This window comes from Uranotaenia lowii, chromosome 3, assembly GCF_029784155.1.
Source record: "Uranotaenia lowii strain MFRU-FL chromosome 3, ASM2978415v1, whole genome shotgun sequence".
Classification (NCBI taxonomy): Eukaryota; Metazoa; Arthropoda; class Insecta; order Diptera; family Culicidae; genus Uranotaenia; species Uranotaenia lowii.
The window spans coordinates 190,356,250-190,378,004 of record NC_073693.1 but is presented as its reverse complement, the minus strand read 5'-3'; the positions used below and the strand labels follow the sequence as shown (position 1 = coordinate 190,378,004).

At 35.8% G+C, this 21,755-nt stretch overlaps 1 protein-coding gene across 2 annotated transcripts in view; it reads right to left on the bottom strand.

Annotated features, from left to right (window-relative positions):
* The window catches only part of LOC129755997 (uncharacterized), a 47,057-nt gene extending 30,671 nt beyond the window's left edge, over positions 1–16,386 (bottom strand). For both annotated transcript variants that reach the window (XM_055752742.1, XM_055752743.1), the window contains exon 1: positions 15,085–16,386. In XM_055752742.1, the coding sequence (XP_055608717.1) occupies positions 15,085–15,394 (310 nt within the window). In that variant the 5' untranslated portion in view covers positions 15,395–16,386. The remainder of the gene's footprint in view (positions 1–15,084) is intronic.
* Positions 16,387–21,755: the final 5,369 nt, after the last annotated feature.

Sequence of the window (21,755 nt, the reverse complement as noted above, 5' to 3'; positions counted from 1 at the left end):
TTAATCACTTTATTTCGGAAATTGACCAAACAAAAAAAAAACATAGATTGAGTTATTATAAATTTTTATTTTTGCGATATTTTTGAGCAAGTTTTGTCTGAATAATCATGAATAGTTTTTAAGAAGCCTATAATACGACTAAAAATCTGCTTATGTGTTTTGAAGAAAAAAAAAATTTTCAAGTGTGTTCTTTTTGTTGATTATCGAATAATCCCGATATTTTTATCAAATATGCCATATATCAAATAATATATTTTGAAATCTATTGCCCGGATTTTATAAGGTTTTTAGATAAAAATGCCCGGATTCGTTCGTTTCGAATATGTCTGGAAAATATTCTAGCAACCTTAAATGCTAAGAACTAAACGAGTTATTTAATCTAGTCTTCAATAAACTTTGAAAAAATGCTGCTTATTTTGAGAAAGAAAATCACAAAAATCATTATATTTGAATAATTTTCTGTTTTGAACCAATGAGTTTAAATTGGCACCCTTATCGGTGAATGTCATTTTCCTCAAGTTAAAATATTTCTAGTTTTGGAAATCATAGATAAATAGAAGAAGATTAGAAAGAATGACAGGAGTCGAAAATGATCGAGGAGAGGTTTTATAAGATGCGTTTTCACAAGCACGGAACAACTATTTTGAAGTGGTAGAATCGGAGAGGGTTGAGTCTACCACAAAAGTGTTCTCAGAAAAAAGCGGGACATTTTGAGAAAAAAGCGGGACGGCGGGATATTTTCTAAAAAAGCGGGACGGATGGCAAAAATCATCTGATACAAAGTTGTTTTTTAAAACAACTTTTCAGCGTCGAAGTAAGTGCTCGTAAAAATACATAAGCTACGGAAACGGAAGATAAAGGCCTACATTTTAAGCCGAAATTTATTCATGTAGAATACACTTTCCAGTTGAGGTCATCTTTATGTTGAGCCTCGGACAAAGAATGGGTCTCATCCCATGAGTGAGCCGTGACGGTTGAAGACATTTTTCCATTCGATAGTCCGTGAGCGAGGTCCAAGGTGTCGCCAGTTGGCGCTTGGCTGGGAGAATATTTCACTTAACCTATGAACATACTTTCATTAATATATAAGCGGGGTCCCTAGAGGAGCAACAGCTGAGAAATGACTTAATTGTTGCTACACTCTGCAGCATAAATGCGGTAGGTTCCTTACACCTGTCAACCGAAAACAAAGGAACAACCCCGAAAAGAGTGTAGTAGATAAATATGATAATTGCATCCATACTTTCTCCTCCTTTCGTGTCGTCTTTACATCAGTCCAGCAAATTGTATATAATAATGACTTCACGAGTAGGCTGTGAAAATGTTGCTGCCGGCCGGTGCATCTGTGAATGTCTATTTGCGGGCCCAGTCAGGTAAGGGCTCAGACAAGGCAAAACATTCTTGCCCTTTACTTCTATTGAAATAACAAACACAGGAGCAAACTCGGCACCTAACCTAAGCATGTTCTCAACCCAAACGAAACAAACCCCTGAAAGAAAACCCGGCCCTAGAGAACCCAATACAACTGAACTGCCACGATGGTGTGAGATAGGAAATAAAGATTAATATTTTATCAAGTAGGTGGCCTGTTATATTGCTTTTATCGGGGTATTCTCGGGTCCGAAGTATATGCGCCTTGTCTAAGCGGTTCTTTTCATGCTATCGCCGAATTCATTCAATGTAAGAATATACAAAAGCTGAAAAGGCGAAGATGAGTAGGATAGGAAACAGTCAGAAAAAGCTAAAGTTGGCCCAAGACAAGAGCGAAATTGAATCGAAGGCAAAGGGAAGAAGAAACACATAAAAATTGAGAAATATATTAAGAAGTTTCGGGACGGCCAGGCAGAGGCAAATGATGATGATGATGCAGATCATTGAATACAATAATGAAAAGATTAGTTGAATGCCGTTGTATAGGTTTTTATAACGTCTATTCGGTGTCCGGAGCATGTGAACAGTTCCGCCACCGTGTCTCGTCTTCGGTTTCGGTTGATGTGATTAAAACTGCCCAGGTAAATGTTTGGCCGTCTAACGAATGAAAGGTGAGACAGATCTGTTTTTTCACGTCCATTACCACCCTCGCTGCTGAATGGCAGCAGATGCCATCGGATGTATTTTCACTCTTTCTCTATACGTCTCCAAAGGAATTCCACGCTTTTGACTTGTTGATCATCCCGATTCGGAAAATCGCTTAAGCCAATCACTCAAAGATAGAAAACTGCTCAACCATTAAATAATATTCCCTTAGAGCTGTTCCCAAATTAGGCCCAGCGACTGCACCGTAATCTTTCAAATCCCTCTGGTTGAAAGTAAGTTCAGTTCATTGAGTAGTGTATACATATACGTATATTATAGTTTTGACTCGACCACCCAAAGTGACGGTATTTTTGTCTAGAAAATCGAAAATTTAAACGCTACACTAATTTTATCCCCGTTCCACCAGAATTATTGTTGGGTCGCGAGTGGATCGATAGCTAAAGAATTCAATGTTTTGAGCTAAAATTAAAACCTGAGTTTCGAGATTCTTAAATACATTTCTTTTTTGACTACAATTAAAAAAAAAATAAAACGTTTAATCAATGAAACATACTTAGCAGTGAATGCTGAAACCCAATTCAACTTTACTCTATAAATATAAATTTCACCAGCAAAGGTATTTAAATGCCTTGACTGAATCCAATCAAAGTTTTACGCAAAAAAGGGGAAGACTTCAATACTAAATTTATGCAACCAACAAAACGAAAATGTCTGGATGGATTTATCCCTTACGACAGTGATTTTGTTTACCATTAAATTCAAGTGCTCTTGAGTGCAATTATCCTAAAGAGCCAACAAACTGACCACGCTCAAAGGCACGAATCGAGGTAAATAAAAGCACTCAACCGAAGAGAGGGTAGTCCGTATAGAGCAAAACACAATCGGTCGAGTACGAAGAAATTCAAACAAAACACACACGGCTAGACAAAGAGGTGAGGAGGTGAGAGATGAAAAAAAAAAATGCCCAACCGATTCCCCCTAAAATGCGAAACATATTATAACATCTTACAATAAATCGCCGCCAGTCGTAAAAGAAGTTTCGCCGGTTCTGTTTGCGCTGCATGTGAACCCAAAACATTTGAACCCATCGGCAATTATCTCAGGAGAACGATAAATCACACGGCCGTCCTTATCCCCCCGGATTCCCATCCGGCTGGCGTGAAAGTTCGCTGCGAGGGGCATATTGGCGCACGCGTATAGTTCTAATAACTGTCAGAGAGTACATAGATATTTTTTCACGTAAGAACACCATGTTTAGATTTTTTTTTCTTCGATACAACTGTCTCGCATGCGATCAGGTAGATTTTCAGTCAACAATTCTAGCTGTCTGCAAAAACTAAGTCCGATAACAAACATATCACTTGATTTTTTTACATATCTGTAAACATGATGTATAGATTATTGTAAAATGCTTTTATGTAATATTTTAATTTTTTTTCGAGTTATGTATCAGTTGAAAAAAAAGTTTGTTATGATGTGCAATGAGCTTCGATCGATAATTAGATCAAAAAATCAATTTACGGACGCTCGTAAATTGCCGGCTTCGATGTTTGCACAAGTTTGCACAAGCAAACCATGATTCAAAATTTCAACACTTTCATAATTAAATCAAGTATCTATTGAGGGAACCAAGATTTTTAGAAACACGAGGTTCTCCAACTTTCAGAGTAAGTAGGCGAGGAGTGCGCGGGGTGCACAATAAGTTAGTTTACAAACATAAAAATATTTGCTCAGCTGTTCAGTGGTTTGTTGGTAAACAAACTGCATGAATTCCACAGTTGCAAAACCAAAATGGCCAAAATGGCTGAATCGGAAATTTGACATACGATAACACTTCCTCTATATTCACCTTGGATTGAACTATCTTATATCTGAAACTATGTTATCGCTTCTTAAAACAAAAAAAAACCCTCAAATAAAAAAACAAGCCTCGACGATTTATAAACTTGTTCCTTCAAAATTCATTATTCCCTCGATCGGTTCAACAAACAAGAATCCAGTTCTGCTGACGAGCAATTTGAATAATGTAAACGACGACAATGACCGGAGTTAGCAGTTTCGTTCACAATTGAATGTTGGAAGCGTTGAAAAATCTAAATATTGACGCAATTATGCACCGCTGCGCTGACTTACGGAATATATGCGGAACATTAAAGAAAACCATACAAAAAGTGGCGTCGGCGGCGGTGACGCTGATATTCAATATATATTGCTCCTTTTCTTCTCTCATCATCATCTTCCACCCTATTTGGTGTGTCATTTTTCGGCGACCGTATGAAGACGCCCAGGGCAAAAAATGTGTAGACGAAGGAACGAAAGCAACGACGACGACGTCTGGGTGAACACACCACTCCTTTTTTATTTGGATAATTTTGGACCCATGATTTTCTATAAGTTTATTGCCCCTATTCAGCAGCGCGACACTTAATACTTTATAAAAGTCGGCTGTCGCTCGTCGCTCAGGTTGTCGATACCTGATGCCGCCACAGGTAACTGAATGGTTAACTTTGTGCGATCATCTGCTAACGTGAAGTTGATGGTACCGACAATTTCACACGAAATTTAGTAATATTATAACGGACGATTAAATTTCAGCTCTGAGCGATCGTTTAACTTTGTTTTTTTTTGCGTTTAAGTAACATTTCATTCTTATTGTATGTGCAAATGTGCACCAATAACTTCTTTGGAATCATTCAAATATTACGTAACGCGTTTAGGGGGAGGGGGTATAAGAGCTTGTCACGCTTGGTGGATTTTGGATAGAATAACTTAAAAGAATGTGTTAGGTAGGGAGGGAAGGGGAGTCGAAAATGTTAAATTCTGTTGCGTAATACTTGAACTTGATGTAAGAAGTATCGAGGAATAGCTATTCTGTATTGCATCTCCAAACTTTTTGAATCGTTAGTACGTTATTAATACCGTGTTCATGTTCAAACTAATTATATCGACTTTAGCAAAGCATTTGATCGCATTGACATACTCCTTTTAATCTTCAAATTAAAAAATGGCTTTCATCCAAATTTTATCTACACACAATCATATTTAGCCGATCGAACACTAATCGTTCGCTTCCAAAACGAATTATCCAAATCTGTAACTGAAGCCTCTGGTGTGCCTCAGGGGTCTCATTTAGGACCTTATCTTACTGTAAATAACATTTCCTTTATTCTATAACGGATTGTATATCTAAGGTATACAATCCGTTATAGAATAAACTGATGATATAAAACTATTTCTGAAAATAAAAATAACCGAGAATGTTGAAATATTTCCAAATGAAATCATTTTTTCCTTTGAATGATGTAACAAAATTCTACTACAATTGAATGTTAAAAAATGCAACTCTATATCATTTAGTAGAAAACAACGTTACTCTCTCATTGAAACAAAATAAAACAGTGAACCAGTACAAAAATGCAAAATTGTGAGGTTGATGTCATGCTCAAGCGACGAAGCTTTCCTTTCCATTCTGCGTTCCAATTAGAAAGCAAAGCAAGGCATTGGTATGGCATACTGGCGTTTTGAATTTCACTATAAACCTTTGACTTCTGTGCGTTTGAATCCTAGCTAACCAGAATGTGAGGGGCGGACTCAATATCAGCAAGTTGTTCTTGAGGAAATAATGTGCCTGCATGTATGCTGCGGTCAATTATGAATATCGACCATAGAATTTGAACGAAAATCCACAGATTTTTGTTAACTTTTATTTGCATAGTTCTGCTTTAAGCGTTTGTCTAAAGCCCCGACAATTTTTTTTCTATCGTGAGATGTCGCTTCAGTCTCAATCTCACTCAATGCATAAATTTTAATCTGAGCCACAACCCACAACTGCGGTACAGCCGTGCACCCAAGGTGGCTACCATACATACCTATACATACACTCAATGCACAAATTTCAATAACCGAGATTTTTCTCGGCAAGAAATATCTCAGTTTTTACACCCAGAGAAAAAACACTGTACGTGGGTACGAACAAGCGTTAAAATACCTGAAAAATGATAATTTTATATCTTTTTCATTTCTGAGTGCATGTCTCAAGTCTCCCGACAACTATGGGAGACTTTCAGCAACCAAAATGTAAACATAAGCAAGTCTCATCAATCGAAATCGCAGTTTAAGTTGCCCAGTGTGGACGAGGCTTAACACTCAAAACCTGTTGCAAGTAATTTTTCATACTATGATGCTCAAACACTTCGTTCAACACTAACAACAGTCATTATCACAGCGCCAATCATGATCAATCGGGGCAAAAAGCTCTCTCTCTCATGGATATTCCCATGATCATCCTAGCATAGCCTAGGCCAAATGCCTAAATTGCCCACCGTAACCCCGTCAGCAGCGGGCAGCAAAGTGTGAAGGAGGGAAGCTATCCAGACACGTTTGCCTGCAAGAGTGGAAGATTGGTCTATATGGTGTTATTGTTTTGTCATTATAAAAGACGAGCTAGGCGCCACTGCAGCTGTCTGAAGAAGAACAGAATGAACCGAGTTGCTCTTTTCGGTTTACTTCCTATTCGCAGCATCACAGCGGCCAGTATCTTTTCCCGGTATCTCGCCGCCGGCGAAGACGATACTGACTGGTAAAAGTGAAGAGGAAAAAGGCCTGGGCGAGGGAATTATAACCGAACGAACAAAGAAACAAGAACGAAGCGAGGAATGCAGAAATAAATCAACGCGCGATGATGAAAAAAGACTGCTTGCTTTCATTTCTGACAAAAATGCTGTGTGAGTCCTAGTTTTTATTCTCTCCTCATTCTCATGTTCTACTTGAGGTATCCTGACCAATATCAGAATAGGAATGAAGGAGGTTTCCACCGTTCGGGACCGGGTATGGGTCAAGAAGGCTAGGCCAGTAGGACAGGTAAAGGACTACCTGTGACATGGCACTCATCATGATTGAAATGGTACTTCATGGAATCCACAATAAAAATTTATTGTGTAAGCCGTCGCGCAGTATGAATGAAAATCCTCCGCCATGGAAGAAAAGCAATTCACAATGCACTGACTGGTGACACACATTTTTATGTCTAAATTTTTGAAATGCAATTTCACCATTTCAGTTTCCTCACTTTTATTGGAAAGATTTTGAAACGCAAATATTCTTTAGAACATGAGAAGAAATACACATACATGTATTACAACATTCATCAAACATCAAAGCTTATCGCGATTTCATCAAAAGAGCCTTTCATCTGTGTCTCAGAAAAAAATAACTGAACTGATTTGAAAAGCCATCTCGTTGCATGGAAAAAAAATCTTTCGCTATATAGCGTACATTACCCAGGGAACATCATTTCCAAGGAGAGGAATTAAAAAATAAACCCATCAGGAAGCATCCATCTAGCTTTTGGCTTTTTAATGTACCTACTTACATGTACAGAACAAGGTGACCAATTTTTCAGTTTTTTATGTAATTTTTGTGAAACTAGTCTGGTGCTGAATAAGTTTGAGACGCCATTTTTACAAAGCATTATTTTGCCGGAAGATATTTTGGAACAATGTTTTCGGTCCCGATTTCGATAAATCACAGGGCTAGAAGTGATCATGAGGCAAAAAAGTAGGGAAAAATAGTTACTTTTGAGTAAAATTAGGGTAAAAATAGTGACCAAACCAAGTCGAAAAGTAACTCAAATGTGATGTCAAAAATTGCTGTAGAACGATTCCAAGACAATTTCGCTTGTTGCGAATAAGTTTTTTAAAAGGCTTTTGGCATCCCTAGTAGAAAGGCATATGTTGAACAAAAAGGAACATTTTACCTAAATGAGTTTTGATGATTTAGGAATTACGACTACAGAATCCTAAAGTTCTGATGATGATGAAATGCGTTTATTTGGGAGGGTGCCGTGCTCTCAAAGTTCTGAAACACCAGTGGGAGAGAACTAAAATATCGTACCCGAAAGGCTACAACTGAGCCCAATGGAAACTTTTAGTTCATCGATTTCCTTTGAAAAAACAAACCTACAAATTTTCCAAGTTCACCCAAATCAGATTTTTTCAAAGCTACTAACACAGTTGAAGAAAACTCAAATTAAAACGAAAATTCTACCAATGTACTGAAATTAATAAATAAAGCATGGATCACGCAAAATCTGGACGCATTAAAAAGGGTCTATCTCGGAGTTATGTAAACGAAATAAAAATGTTTTATAATCAAAATGTAGGGTTTTTATTGCACTTCAATTATTCCGATGTTGTTTTGATGAAATTTCGTACTTTTCGTCGAGAACCACTCATCTAAGTTTGGACACCCTATTCACTGACCTCAGCGACCATATTTAAAGAGTGTAATCGAAAAAAAAATGAACACTTTGTTTTGAGAATAACTTTTGAATGCATGGATGGACATTGATAAAATTTTCAGTTAACCTATCTAGTAGATAACAGAATGAAAACATGTAAAAAATTCGGTGAAGATTTGTCAAGCGCTTTTAGAAATAGGGTCCAATACAGAAGCTGACTTATAAACTGACCTGACTTAACTTCTAAAAGATAAAAAAAGCTACCAAACAAAACAAAAACTAATACGCGACGCGGGAAAAACATTTTACAATCGGTAAAATAACAAAATAAAAGGTGATACGGTCAAAATTTGGTCAAGGGAAAACGCGTGTAAATCGGTGAAATCGTTTATTTAAAAAACAGGGCTAGAAGCGATCATGCGGTAAAAAAGTAGGGCATTTTAGTTACTTTGAAGTGAAATTAGGGTAAAATTAGTGACCAGGTCAAGACGAAACTAACTAAAAATGACTTTAAAAACTAAAATAAAACGCTTCAAAGACAATTTTGTTAATTGAAAAACGTTTTTTGAAAGGCTCTTGGTCTCACTAGTAGAAAAGCAATACGTTGGACAAAAGAGGAACATTTCAAATGAGCTTATTTAATTCAAGAATAGCGTCCGCAGGATCTTAAAGTTCTAAGAAAACAATGGCAGGGAACCAAAAGATCGTACCCAAAGGACTAGGACAACTAAGTCCGACAAGAACTTCGAGTTCATCCATTTTCTTTGAAAACAAAAATCCACATATTTTGAAACTGCGCTCTATAGTGTGAACAATGAAAAAATTCGGATTTGGGTGTATGCTATACACCCAAATCCGTTTTTTTTTCAATGTCACTAAAACAGTTGAAAAAGTCTAAAATAATATTGAAAAAAGTTAACCATTCGAAATAAATTAACAGAAACCAAAAATTTTAATCAAAATTGTTATATGGGAGAAATCTACAAAATCAAATGAAAAACCAGCACATGTTCAACGAAAAGTTCTAAGAATATACTTAAAATTGAGTTAAGATTTACATTTAAAGTAATTTCATTTCATGAAGGGTCATAAAATCAAAAATAAGTAGGTCCTCATGAAAAAGTGAAAAAATAATGATAAAAGATTGAAAATAGATAAACGACAAAATGTTGACAGAAAATTGACAATGATAAAAAAAAGCTAAGCGAAAAATTGACTTAAGATTCAAGATAATAACACAAAAAAGCTCAAAACATTTACGCGACTAATCTTCAAGGTAGAGTAAAATTTTTCGGATTTCAAACTTACTCAAAGAGAATTTACCTTCAAAAATGAAACATTTCCAAAGAGATCCACTGCAGACATTATTGCACGATTCATATATTAATCAATAGAAACATTTACTAGAAAAAAATGAGGTTCAAAAAGGAAGAAATTTTTGAAAAAATATTCACAAATGATTTAACACAATTCTTGAACAAAATAACAGATCCAAGAAACACCTCAGAAATTTCTTAGAATATTTTAGAAAATATATCAGTCAACCTCTAAAAAGGTACAGAAATTACTGAAAGTTATCGAAAACTTCAAATATGTTTTGAAATCTTAAATTGATATCTATGAAGGTAATGTTTCCAAAATGTCTAGAAATAAAGGAACTTAGAAATGAAATATCTGATATTTTCAATTCAATTGAGTCACTTTTCACAAGTTTACCTTTCATTCAATACAAACAAGAGTTTTAATAGCATGGAAGTTTCCTGCCATGTGATGAAGTGCACTGTACAGATTTTGATTGATATTTTAAAATTAATTTTAGAATCATATTTTAACAAACTCAAGCTTTAAAAATCATAATACTACAAATTTTGGTTGAACATGTAATGCAAGAGTGTCTCTTTAGGAAATATTTTAGGTAATAAATTTATTAATAACGCTTTTTTTCTTGATTAAAAAAAAAAAAAAATTTTTTTTTAAGGCAAAAAACGATTTTTGCTTAAATTAAAATTTTTATTGAAATAATGTTCAAGAGTTATACATCAAAGCAAAACAAAACAATAATCTTCCTTTACTGAACCGGAGCCATTCTCCCAATTTAGGTCGTGTAAATTTCCACAGGACTCGAAAGGAAAGAAAGGAGAAATAACTAAAAAAAATAGGCTAAAGAAATTATTTAAAAAAAATAGTGACTTTAGTGACCAAATTTCGAAAAAAGTAACTTGTGAGTGACCAGCCTGAAAAAAGTGACAAAGTTACTAAAAAGTGACCAACTTCTAGCCCTGAAATCATTACACATTTGGCGAACTAAACGTGCATAAACTAGGTACACAGCAAATTTTTTTTTGTTTGAAAGCAGCAAAATTTTGCTGGTTTTTGTCCCGCTGACTTTCCAGCAAAAAAAACAGCAAACGTTAATGCTGGTTTTTAGCAATTCAAATGGCTGGAAACCAGCTATTTCTTCAAACACAACCGGCTGTATTCAGTATCAAATTTATATTTCATTTCAAAATTACATTTCGAATATTGGCTGTGCATATGATTAGCAATAAAAACCATTTTTTTCTCCAATTACGTTCATCCCAATAAAAACTTCCTTTGTTTAGCGACTAAACATAGGAGAATTCCTTCGTCCTAAGAAGTTATTTGCTGTGTTAGTAGCGCCAGCCTCAGCCCCTCGGCATGATCGACTTGATTGGGACTACATCGGCGATCAACTTCTGATGACATTGACGGATAGACGTCAGTTTGAGAACCGGACAGAGTGGCGAGATAAAGCTTGATAAGACGGTAGGAAATAAAAAGCGTGCGTGAAATAATTTATAAATTTAAGAAAGTTTCCTTAGGCTGGAACAAATTGCAATCCTTCTTTTGTCACTTGGAGTTGAAACATCTCGGAATAATAAAAAATAATCCAAATTTTCAACAGACTTGCATACAATCTTTATTGCAGTAAGTTGAAAAATGGAATTGTCTTAAGCCCGGTTTACAGTTCTTGTGAACTCGAACTCGAACGTGAACGTGAACTCACCACAGTGAAAAAATATTCCGCAGTGAAATGTCAAATCGGTCAAATCTTCAAAATTAGTAAGAGGTTTGTTCAACTGCGGGTAGAAATTGGTTTCGATCGGAAAATGACAGATCATTCAACCAATGTTTTGATCGATACTTGTCGAACCAATGCTCAAATTGAAATTCAAATTTCTCAAAAAAACATATTGTTCTTCTTCAAAACAGATTCAGCTTTGAAAACGATTGATTTAATCAAATAATCCCAAAGTTCTTATCTTTGAATACAATGAATTTAAATTAAATTTTATGAATTTAAAGTACTCCCAAAAAGTATTTATCGATCAAGGAGTAACGAGCTTTAGCGATTCGTTTCTTTTGAAAAACTTATTGAAAGGACGTTATGAATATAACTTCTACAAGATAGCCATTTTTTGTTCTTGATTAAAAATTGACAAACAAAAATTTCAAAATTACTTTTAACACCTTTTAATTAGTGAAACAATTGAAAAGGTTTTTATTTAATTAAAATGCATCAGTACTCTTTTGTTTGTTAATTTTTCTGCTTTTCAGTTCTCCTTAAAACACATCATTTTTGAATGATTTCATAAATTTTTATAATTATTTCCATACCTTTTCTGAAACACACATTTGAACAAAGCGGAATCTATTTTTTTTATTTCAATGGAATCTGGCCATTCGATGATCTTCATTTACATTTATTCGTTGAGAAGCTCTTCCAACAGGTACATTTATTCGTCGAGAAACTCTACCAACAGGTGCAATTAAATGATGCCCAAGCGGGTTTTAAAGTTAAAAAAAAATATCGTATGCGTTTCATTTCAAACTCGTAGTATTTTAAGCCTTTAATTGCCTTCAAATGTGCTTACAAATTAAAAAACTAATTTTTTATGAAGCAAAAATTTTTCCGTCATCGGTGAAATTTTTTTCAGAATGCACATTGCCATTCGGACGTGAAAATGAACGCGGAATTTATATTCACCACTCTTGTTCGTTTTCCGTTTTCACGTTCGCTCAGTGCGTTTACACTTCGAGCGGAATGTCAGTGAACGCGGAAAAAATATTCCGCAGTGAAAATCGGGGGAATTGAAATAAAATTAATATTAAAGGGCTTTGAACAAGGAAATCAGTTCAAAAATAATCGTTCAACCATTCCGCATCTATTCCACCTAGTTTCGCAGCCATGAAATGCAGCATAGTCGAGTTTTTGAAGAATATAAGTTTTTTCATTTTCACGTTCGAAAGAACTGTAAATGCACCTTTAGATCGAAAATTTGAAAAAAATCGAATACAAAAAGTGATACATTTTTTATCTTCTACAGTTTGACTTTCGGTGTTGCAAATATTTGAATTTTTCAATAATTTATCAAATTTTTCAATAACCAACCTTTGATTTTATTTATTTCCCCCTTTCACGATTTTCGGGAAAATCGGACGAAAGAAGAATTTTAAATTTGTTCCTACCTTATTTACGTTGGAAAATAGTGATCGAAGTAATATTTTTCGAGCATCAGGATTGCAAATGTTGTAAAACGTGGAAATTGAGGTTACACATTAGAGTGCCCCAAATGACCCAACATTTGAAAAAATTATGCACTGCAGGCTTAAATTGATTCTAGGCCTAAAGGGTGATACGGTCAAAATTTGGTCAATATCAACTTGACGTATTTCTTTCAATTTTGCATTTAACAAACCTGAACACCCCTCATTTTGAAGGTGTGTGTGTAGAATGTTGCTCCTATTTTGATTTTGGAATTCACTCTTCAGTTGTGAAAATGCCGTCCAAGGAAGAAGAGCAGCGTATCAATATTTTGCTCGCGCATCGCGAAAATCCGAACTACTCGCACGCAAAGCTGGCAAAATCGCTAAAAGTTGCCAAATCAACCGTTACAAATGTAATTGCAGTGTTTGAGGAACGTTTGTCGACAGCCAGGAAGTCTGAATCGGGGGGAAATCGAAAACCGGAAGCCGCTGAGACGACAAAGAGAGTTGCCGAGAGAGTTTCAAGCGAAACCCTAACCTCTCTCTCCGAGATACCGCAAAAAAGCATGGTGTATCGTCTATAACCGTGCATCGAGCCAAAATAAAAATTCGGGGCAGTCTTTTACAAATATGTAATAGGCTGACAGTTCTTATCTGGTAAGATTATTATAACAACGTATAGATAACGCATGTAATAACTAATTATCTTATGCTAAACAGATTCCGACAAGTATTGGACACTGTTAGGAGAGATTTGCCGCATCATAGCTATTGCGAACACTAAATGTAAGCTTTCCTTGTTTTGTTCATAATTTTTCTAGAAATAACTAAAATTCATCATTGAATAAAAAGTATAGAGATCTAGAAACATTGTTCTTTGTAAGCTGGCATCGCTAACAAGGTGCGTGTATAAATCAATTGAATTGAAAAAATAAGTTTTCGCTATAACAGGACCAATTTAGACAAATAACATACATACGTTTTTACGTTCTTAAATGTTGATAGAATACAACAACAAAAATAAAAATTTAAAAAAATAAGGTACTCAAAAATGACAAAAAGGATGAAAGTTTAATAAAATTGAAAAAAAAAACAAATAAAAACAAGAGACAAGACAATGACAAAAAAAATAACTAAAAAATGATATAGAATGACAAAAAAGCAAGCATTATAAACAAAACAATAAAGGTACTAAATGCATGAAAACATAAGTTAAAATTAAAAAATAGTAAAAAAATACTCAAAAATAACAGCTTTTTTGTTGAAATAAATAGAAAAAAAGTTGAAAAAACGTTTAATTTTGGCAGCATTCGATTTCGCCTACACAAAATGTTCAGGCGTGTTGCCAAAATCGAACAAGGTCTATAAAAAAGTGTGTTACACGATTCTTTGTCCATGTTCTTTAAAGAATTCTTTTAACTAAGCGTCAGCCAATCTGAACATTACTTTTAGTTTTTTTTTCTATCGGCTCTTGTATCCGAGAACGTTGACTGTAAAAATACTTAATCGTCCGTTTTATACCATTGAATTGATTTCCTGAAGTTGTCTAATTCCTAGGGGAGAGTGAAGTATCGTGGGCCACCTCAAAATCTTGGAAGTGTTTCGGGATAAAAATCTTGATCAAACTGTCATCTCTTCGTAAGCATATTTTCAAATATGTATTTTTTTTTCAAGCGTCTACGAGGTTGTGACAAATGCAACGTTTATAAACAAAGGATGCTTATATGCTTCTCATCACTGTTTTGTCTAGCTTTTTCATATGGAAAAAGATTTTTTTTTATTAAATTTCAGCAAGTCAATGGATCAACTTTGTTCAAAGATGCAATTTTTAAATAGCTAGACTTTCAAAATTTTGTTTTGTTTTATATTGAAAATTTTAAAGTTTTGAGGAAATGTTGAAGCGAGAATAAAAGCTCAGTAATTTGTGTGAATAAGTGTGGACGATTCGTAGTCAGCAAAAGAGTCGCAAAATTAACTCTTCAAGATTAAAAAATCAGGAATGTTCTGCAGTAACCTACTCACGCCAAATTTGTTTATGACATTAAATAAGCTCAAAGCTGTAGAATTTTACCACAGACAAAATTTTTCCTCACTAAATATGTAATAGGTTACTCAAATACTTTTAAGAAAAATCTTAAATTTCTTTTGTTTTTCCTGGCATTTATTGGCCTTGAAGTGATTATTCATAATTAAGTCATCGAACTGACAACAATTTTGTTGGCTATTTCATTGCACATGACTAATCATAATGGATGGGCATCTTATCGGTTTGAAGTTAATCATACAAAAAAGTAACTTACCTGTAACTGGGTCAGTTGGCATGTTGGCAGTGTTGAAACCGCGTTGCTCAAATAGCGGATGTACGGTAGAACAGGTGCGCTGTTGATGGTTTGGAGTGCCACTGGGTTGTTGGTGGTGTTGATCCTGCTCAACCTTAGCTGACGATCCTCCATTGTACGTTGAAGCAGTGCCATTGATGTTGTTTATGACAGACTTAGCACCGATGGAACTGACCGGTGGAACCACCGAATCCGCTTCTACTAAGTGCACCTTAGCAGTGAGAAATGCTAAGAGAGCCAGCAACACAACGCTACAATGATATCGGCTCATTTTGCGTGGTCAATTTGTTCGTCAAACTACACTGATTCTTTATAATAATGTTAAATCATATGAATCACAATACACTTCTTATCATAATAATCACTCAACGATTGAATAATATCCTTTTATTAAGATGAACTGAGCTTACTAATAAACACTGGTTACCAGTTGATATTTTTGAAACACTTTTATCAGATAGACGTTTCGCAGAGCTTTTGTTTACACTTGACACAGGCTTTAAGATTTCATTCATAAAAAAAAATGAATGACGTCTCTAGAACCCCAATTCAATGAGTAATTGTAGTTGTTGATTTATTTGGATAAATTAATCACTAGCACTTTAGAGTACTCCAAGAAGCTAATCACAGGTTCGCTTGTGTATTACATGCAGAATCCATTAAGACTTTTCTAAAGATAAAAGTTAAGTTCTTTATTAGTAGCGGCGTCTACGTCTTCGAGGGTTTTAAAGTGATAGAACACTTGGCAAAAAAACTTTCTTCACATATCGTGAGAGAGAAAATGCAACATTATTCCCGCTTCGTTTCTCCGCGATAAAGAGAGTAAACACGGCAACCCGCAAAATATTCACCACTACTAGCACTGATGCCAAATTCCACTCAATGAATCCGAGAAAACTCTCGCACAAACTGGCATGTTGAATTTTTATCTCGTTCTCTTCTCTAGACTCAATACCAGAATTGTTGCTGTTTCTTCAGTATTGAAAATTTGCAACCAATTTACATTTTTTTTGTCTGGACCACCAGCGAATCAAACCGCATAGCCGATTAAAAAACTTGTTCCACAATTTCAAAACGAAATATATCGCACCGACGCAATACTGATACCAAGTATTTTGAAAGTATCAGCGACTTGCTGAAGTAGTCACTTGTTTGAATAATGCAAAGGAATATGTATTTGAAATTATTATTCCAGAGAAAAAAAAACGTAAAGATACACTCAGCCACACAGCAAAACCACTAACGACTTCCAAATCGCACCACTGCCTCAAACGAACTGAAACTGCTGCAAAAATCACACAAACCAATGGCGGTTGAATCGAATCCGAAGGGAAATGGAATTTAGGACCTTCAAGAGAGTGAGACTGAGAGCTATCTATCAAGCTATCATTGGCATTGGTGAATGAATGGTGAGAGTGAGAGAGAGACCAGAGAGAAGAGAAATGGAATAATGGTAGTGTTGGTGAAGATTGAGTAGCAGCCACAGCCACCCAGTCAGCATGCTGCAGCAGAGAGCAATGCCAATTCAATTGGAATATTCCTTCCAATGCTTGATTAACAGAATGTTAATTTTACCAGCTGTTTGTACATGCATATGCTTTAAAATATTTGAGAATATTTAGAAAGAAGAGGACAATAGCGTGTTTTTTTACACCCAGTTTCAACCTAGTTGTGCACTCACTGCTGTCATCGTGCTCATTTATTGCTCACACGCTAGAAATTATTAAACCATTTATGTTTCAAAAATAACCATTTTTGACCTTTTCCCGGGAAATGCCATTTTATGAGTTCTCCATGAGAACCCATAAAATGACTTTTCGGGGAGAAGTAGAAATTTGGTTATTTTTCAACCGAATGGGATTCTAGCGGAGAAGTTGAAAAATGGTTATTCTTTAACCGTTTTTATTAAGAGCTGCTTTGTGATTTGCAGATTTGGAAGGATTCCTGCAATGTTTGCAATAAAATATCAGGTTTTAATTATTCTTATTTATTTGAATCAATCTTCGTTTTTCCGCATGGACGCAATGACAGATTGCTGGAACAAATACGTTCTTTGTGGTATAAATACGGATAGTAATTCAGACATTTAGTGGTATGAATAAGGTTTAGCAATTGCTTCGGTAGCTTTTACTTTGCTCGAAATCAAGCAAAGCAAAAGCCCAAAGCATTTGCTTAGTTTGGTATGAATAAACGTTTGCTTAGCAGATGTGTACTAAAGTCTTAGAACATAGCTTTTGCTTCGAAAAAAAGAGCTATCCAACCAGCAGAATCTGAAATTTTCTAAAGTAAAATGAAAGAAGACGATCAACAAATTGAAAAGTACGGCTAAAATAGCCATGAAATCGACGGTGCGGGTGGTGGGTGTAAGAACGATCGGAAAAATTTAAGTCAATACACGCTCGTATGTTGATGTTTAAAGAAAATTAAATATTGTCAAATAAAAATGGCCTAGCTTTTTAACATTTATCATAAGCTCTCCCACACGTTTTCGGATCGGGATAATCCGATATATAAAAAAATAGGCAATAGGCGCGCATCTTAACTTAGATGTTTTTTTTTTAATCTTAGAATTATAAAAAAAATCATATAAATTTGGGAGATCTGAATTATGTTTTAAATTATTACAACTTTCTTCCAACTTCAAGCCGATTGGGACTTCTTCCACTGTAGCCGGATTTTTTTAATTTGAAATATTTACTAATTGATTTGTTTTGTTTCATCTTAGACGAATCATTTCATACAACGACAGGAATATGAAAAAAGTTGGGTTATCACTTCGACTGTTCTTTATCTATGTTGAAAATGCCTTTTTAAATTGTATTGAAATGTAATATTGCTAATTTTATAAATTCATGACGTTGTTGAAGAATTTGTTTATTGGAAAAGTCTGCTACCAAGCATGCTTAGAAAATAAAGTAATTGCTAGGAGATTTCTCGAGCGATTGCTTCAGATTTGGGCTTTATTCATACCGAACAGCTTGTTCTAAAAGTAAAAGCTCCTGACTGAGAAAACAGCTGTCAGAAAAAACTTTATTCATATCAACCGAAGCAATTGCTTTCTGCGACTGCTCGAATGCTCGATTTAGTTTAGCAAAAGCAATTGCTAGGGGTTTTTCATACCACCTATTATGTGCCGCTTCTCATATCCAGTGCCGGGGAACCGTTTTCTAGCACATTGTACAATCGGTTTTATTGTTTTCATCGTAGCTGTGCACGTTACGATGGTGGCTGTCCAGATCCGCCTCGTTTCCTTACAATTATTGTGTAATTGCCGGAGCTAATATAGTATCCATTCGTCGCATATTTCGCTCGGGTACCGTTTTCACAGTTCAGTAGGATAGTGTTCATCAAAATAGACCAGCAGTCCCGTCGATTGAGCAAACATGTCAGGTATCGATTGCCCGCAGATCCTTTTTTTTTAATTAATAATTCGGTATCGATTTTTGATTACGGCGAATGCGCCAAGACCTTTGTTTTGAGAAAAACGCATTTCAAGTTTCAGAAAATAAAATCAATTTCCTATTTAGCTGAGTACAATCATTTTCCTCAATAAGTCGCTAAAATGCTTTCAAATTGATTTAATTTCATCACCCGATCGATGAATATAGCTTTAACGTACTAATTACTTCAAAAAATTAATAAATATAACTGTGGGCCCTTTTACCACAGACTAGTGCTCTCATTTTGTTGATTCGCCAAATTGGAGCGCCCTTTTGAATTGCAGAATGACTGTTCGCCTTTTGAATCACTCATTAAAGAAGCAATATTCAAGCAAATTTCGGCTTGAAAGCGGGTCCAAATGATCACATTAAAACATTAGCACATTCAACGATCTTATAAATACTGATTTTTACATCTCCTAGTCCTGGAAAACAAATTTAAAAAACTTCAGTGCCCTTTTGCTATCTCGAAATAACTATTGGCCCTTTTGTTCGCGACGAAATTTTGAGGGGAAATAGGCGAATGAACTGTGGGATTACACACTCATAAAAAAAGCTATTCGCCTTATTTAAAAAATTAAATTTAACTTCACTAAAATAAGAAAAATTAAAAGAAGATCATATTTTCGGATGTAAAATAAAGAGTTTAACGCATTTATGTGATAATCTGGATTTGTTTACAGTTGGCGCATTCGCCGTATTCAAAAAACGATACCGAATTAATTTATTAACTAAATCTGACCTTCACGTATACCGCCTTAATTGGTCAAGCGTCGCCCGCAGATCCTGTGGACGAGTAGACTTAAATTAATTCTAAGGAACGAATGAACATGAAAAATTGCACGAGATTAGGATTAGTGTTGTAATATTAAAAGTCAATTCAATGAAAGAAGCGATAATTAAATTCAATAATTTGAATCCAAATGGGAATTCACAGCTCAAATTGAGAATTGAAGTGTGAATGTGGGAAAGTGTGAATCCAGTGAAAAAATTATCGTTAATGTAGACGATTACTTGCGAAAGAAAAGGTACTTACATTTCGATCAATTAGAAGAATTGCTACGATGAACTTCCGTCTAAATATACCATCCACCCTCGGGAGTGCGTTTCAGTATATCTGAGACTGTTCTCATGAAATTTTAAGAATCGCTTCCAATTTTGTGCCTCCACCTTGGATTGATCCGAAAATATATGGTGCCATATCGATTTTCCGTTCCTAAAACGGTTCTCAGATGAACCTGTAAATGTTTAAAATTAAGAAAATTAGAAAATGGAAAGCAAAGGAAAAAATTTCACACTTGCCAGTGCCAGTACATGGCAGAAGAGTTGTGAAAAAAGCCATCTCCGGAGTGTTCAGCAGTTGTTGTGAAACAGTTTTTTCCAACCATTTCGAGCTAAGAGGTTCCTGTGGCAGAATATGTGAAGGAGTATACGGGTTCCAGCGTTTCACTACGGCCGTTTGTTGGGTGATGTTTTTGGGTAGTCCGACTTCCTTCAGCTTTCTTCTGACTTCCAAAGCTTTCGATAATCGAGGGACCCTCAGATTTCGGCATCCTGTTGTAGAGGAAAAATATATATATAATGTTCAATTTTAGTACCAATATATTATCGAAGACTCACCTTCAGCTAGGTCTGGACCACAGGATATTTACCTTGTGACTTCGATTTGCGTTATTAAAGTTTGTTTTCTCTTGTCAACTGCAACCGGCTGCAGAATCTATCACTTTCAAAATGGCGGTGATGAAACATAAAATTTTTCAAGCATTTTGTGGTTAGTTATTGAGAACTACCAAAATGGTTGAAATTAATACCGTATTTGTTTATGCCGAGTGTTGCACTAGTGTTGCACTGGTGCACCACTAGGTGCTGTCAAACTGTTTGTTTATTCGGACGGTGTTGCACTGGTTTTGACCTGTCGGAGTTCTGCTTACGGACGGTGGCCCACCGATAATTTTGCCAGTGTTGCGAGAGAGCGTGTGAGTGAGTGAGATAGCAATACACTGGCGACGATTTGGGTTTGTTTTTATCGGGTACGGTGGAACACTCCACGAGTGGAGAAAACAAATACAGTATAAATATAGAAAAATTGATGAAAAATAACCATATTGGCAGTTCTGCAGCAAAAGCCAAAAAACGGTTATTTGTCATCCATATATGGTTATTTGAAAACGAGCGTGCAGTGGCAGTGGCAGTTCAACAACAATAAGAAGAAGAAAATCAGAAAGTTTGTCTGCAAAATTGCTCCACCGTCTTCATCGTATTTCTCTGGGAAATCCCAACAAAAACATTGAAACGGATGTTGAAACAAATAGTGGTGCTGGTGCTGACATAAAACAAAATTGGAAATCTCGAGTGTTGGTACTTACGGCAGGAAATCATCGAAATCAAATCGTCGTTGGATTCAGTCGTGAAGCGTCGCGTCAAGTCGTCGTGAAACATTTCATCCGCTTCTGTTCGTGAAATATTTCACACAAAACAGTTAACAACCCTTAACTCGGAATGGATCTAGACGAAATAATTTGCGTTGTATGCGAAAAAGTGGAAACCGATCCGAACAAAGTAATAGAGTGTCTCCAATGTCATAAAAGTGCGCATTTTCGATGCAAGAACATCCGGGGGAATGCAGTCAAAAAAATGCAAAACGCCGACTACTACTGCACAAGCGATTGCCAAGCAATGTACTTTCGGATGCGGGGGAACAAAGTTGCCGAGGACCGTATCGTCAACGAGATGAAGAAGATGCTAAACGAAATGCGTGACCTTAAGGAGTGTAACTTCGCGACCCAAAATGAAATGAGGGAGCTCAAACTCGTCAATATCGCGACGCAAGAAAAATTGAAAGAAACTGTGGTTGAAATCGAAAAAAGCCAAGATTTCCTAGCGGAAAAATTCGATAGCTTCGTCGACGAATTTAGGCAGATGAAAGTCGATCAGAGCGTTCTTCGGAGCGAAGTAAGAGACGTCCAAGACGAACAAACACAACTACGCGGAGATGTTAAAAAACTCGAGAAGGAAGTGGATCGTCTTAATCGGCAGGCTCTCAGCAAAAATGCTATGATTCTGGGTGTCCCTTGTTTAGAAAACGAAGTCACAGGGAACGTCGTCGCAAACATAGCCACAGTACTAGGTTGTGACCTTCCAAATGGTGCAATTGCCGAAGCAAAACGGCTTCATCCAACAAAGCCAGACGGT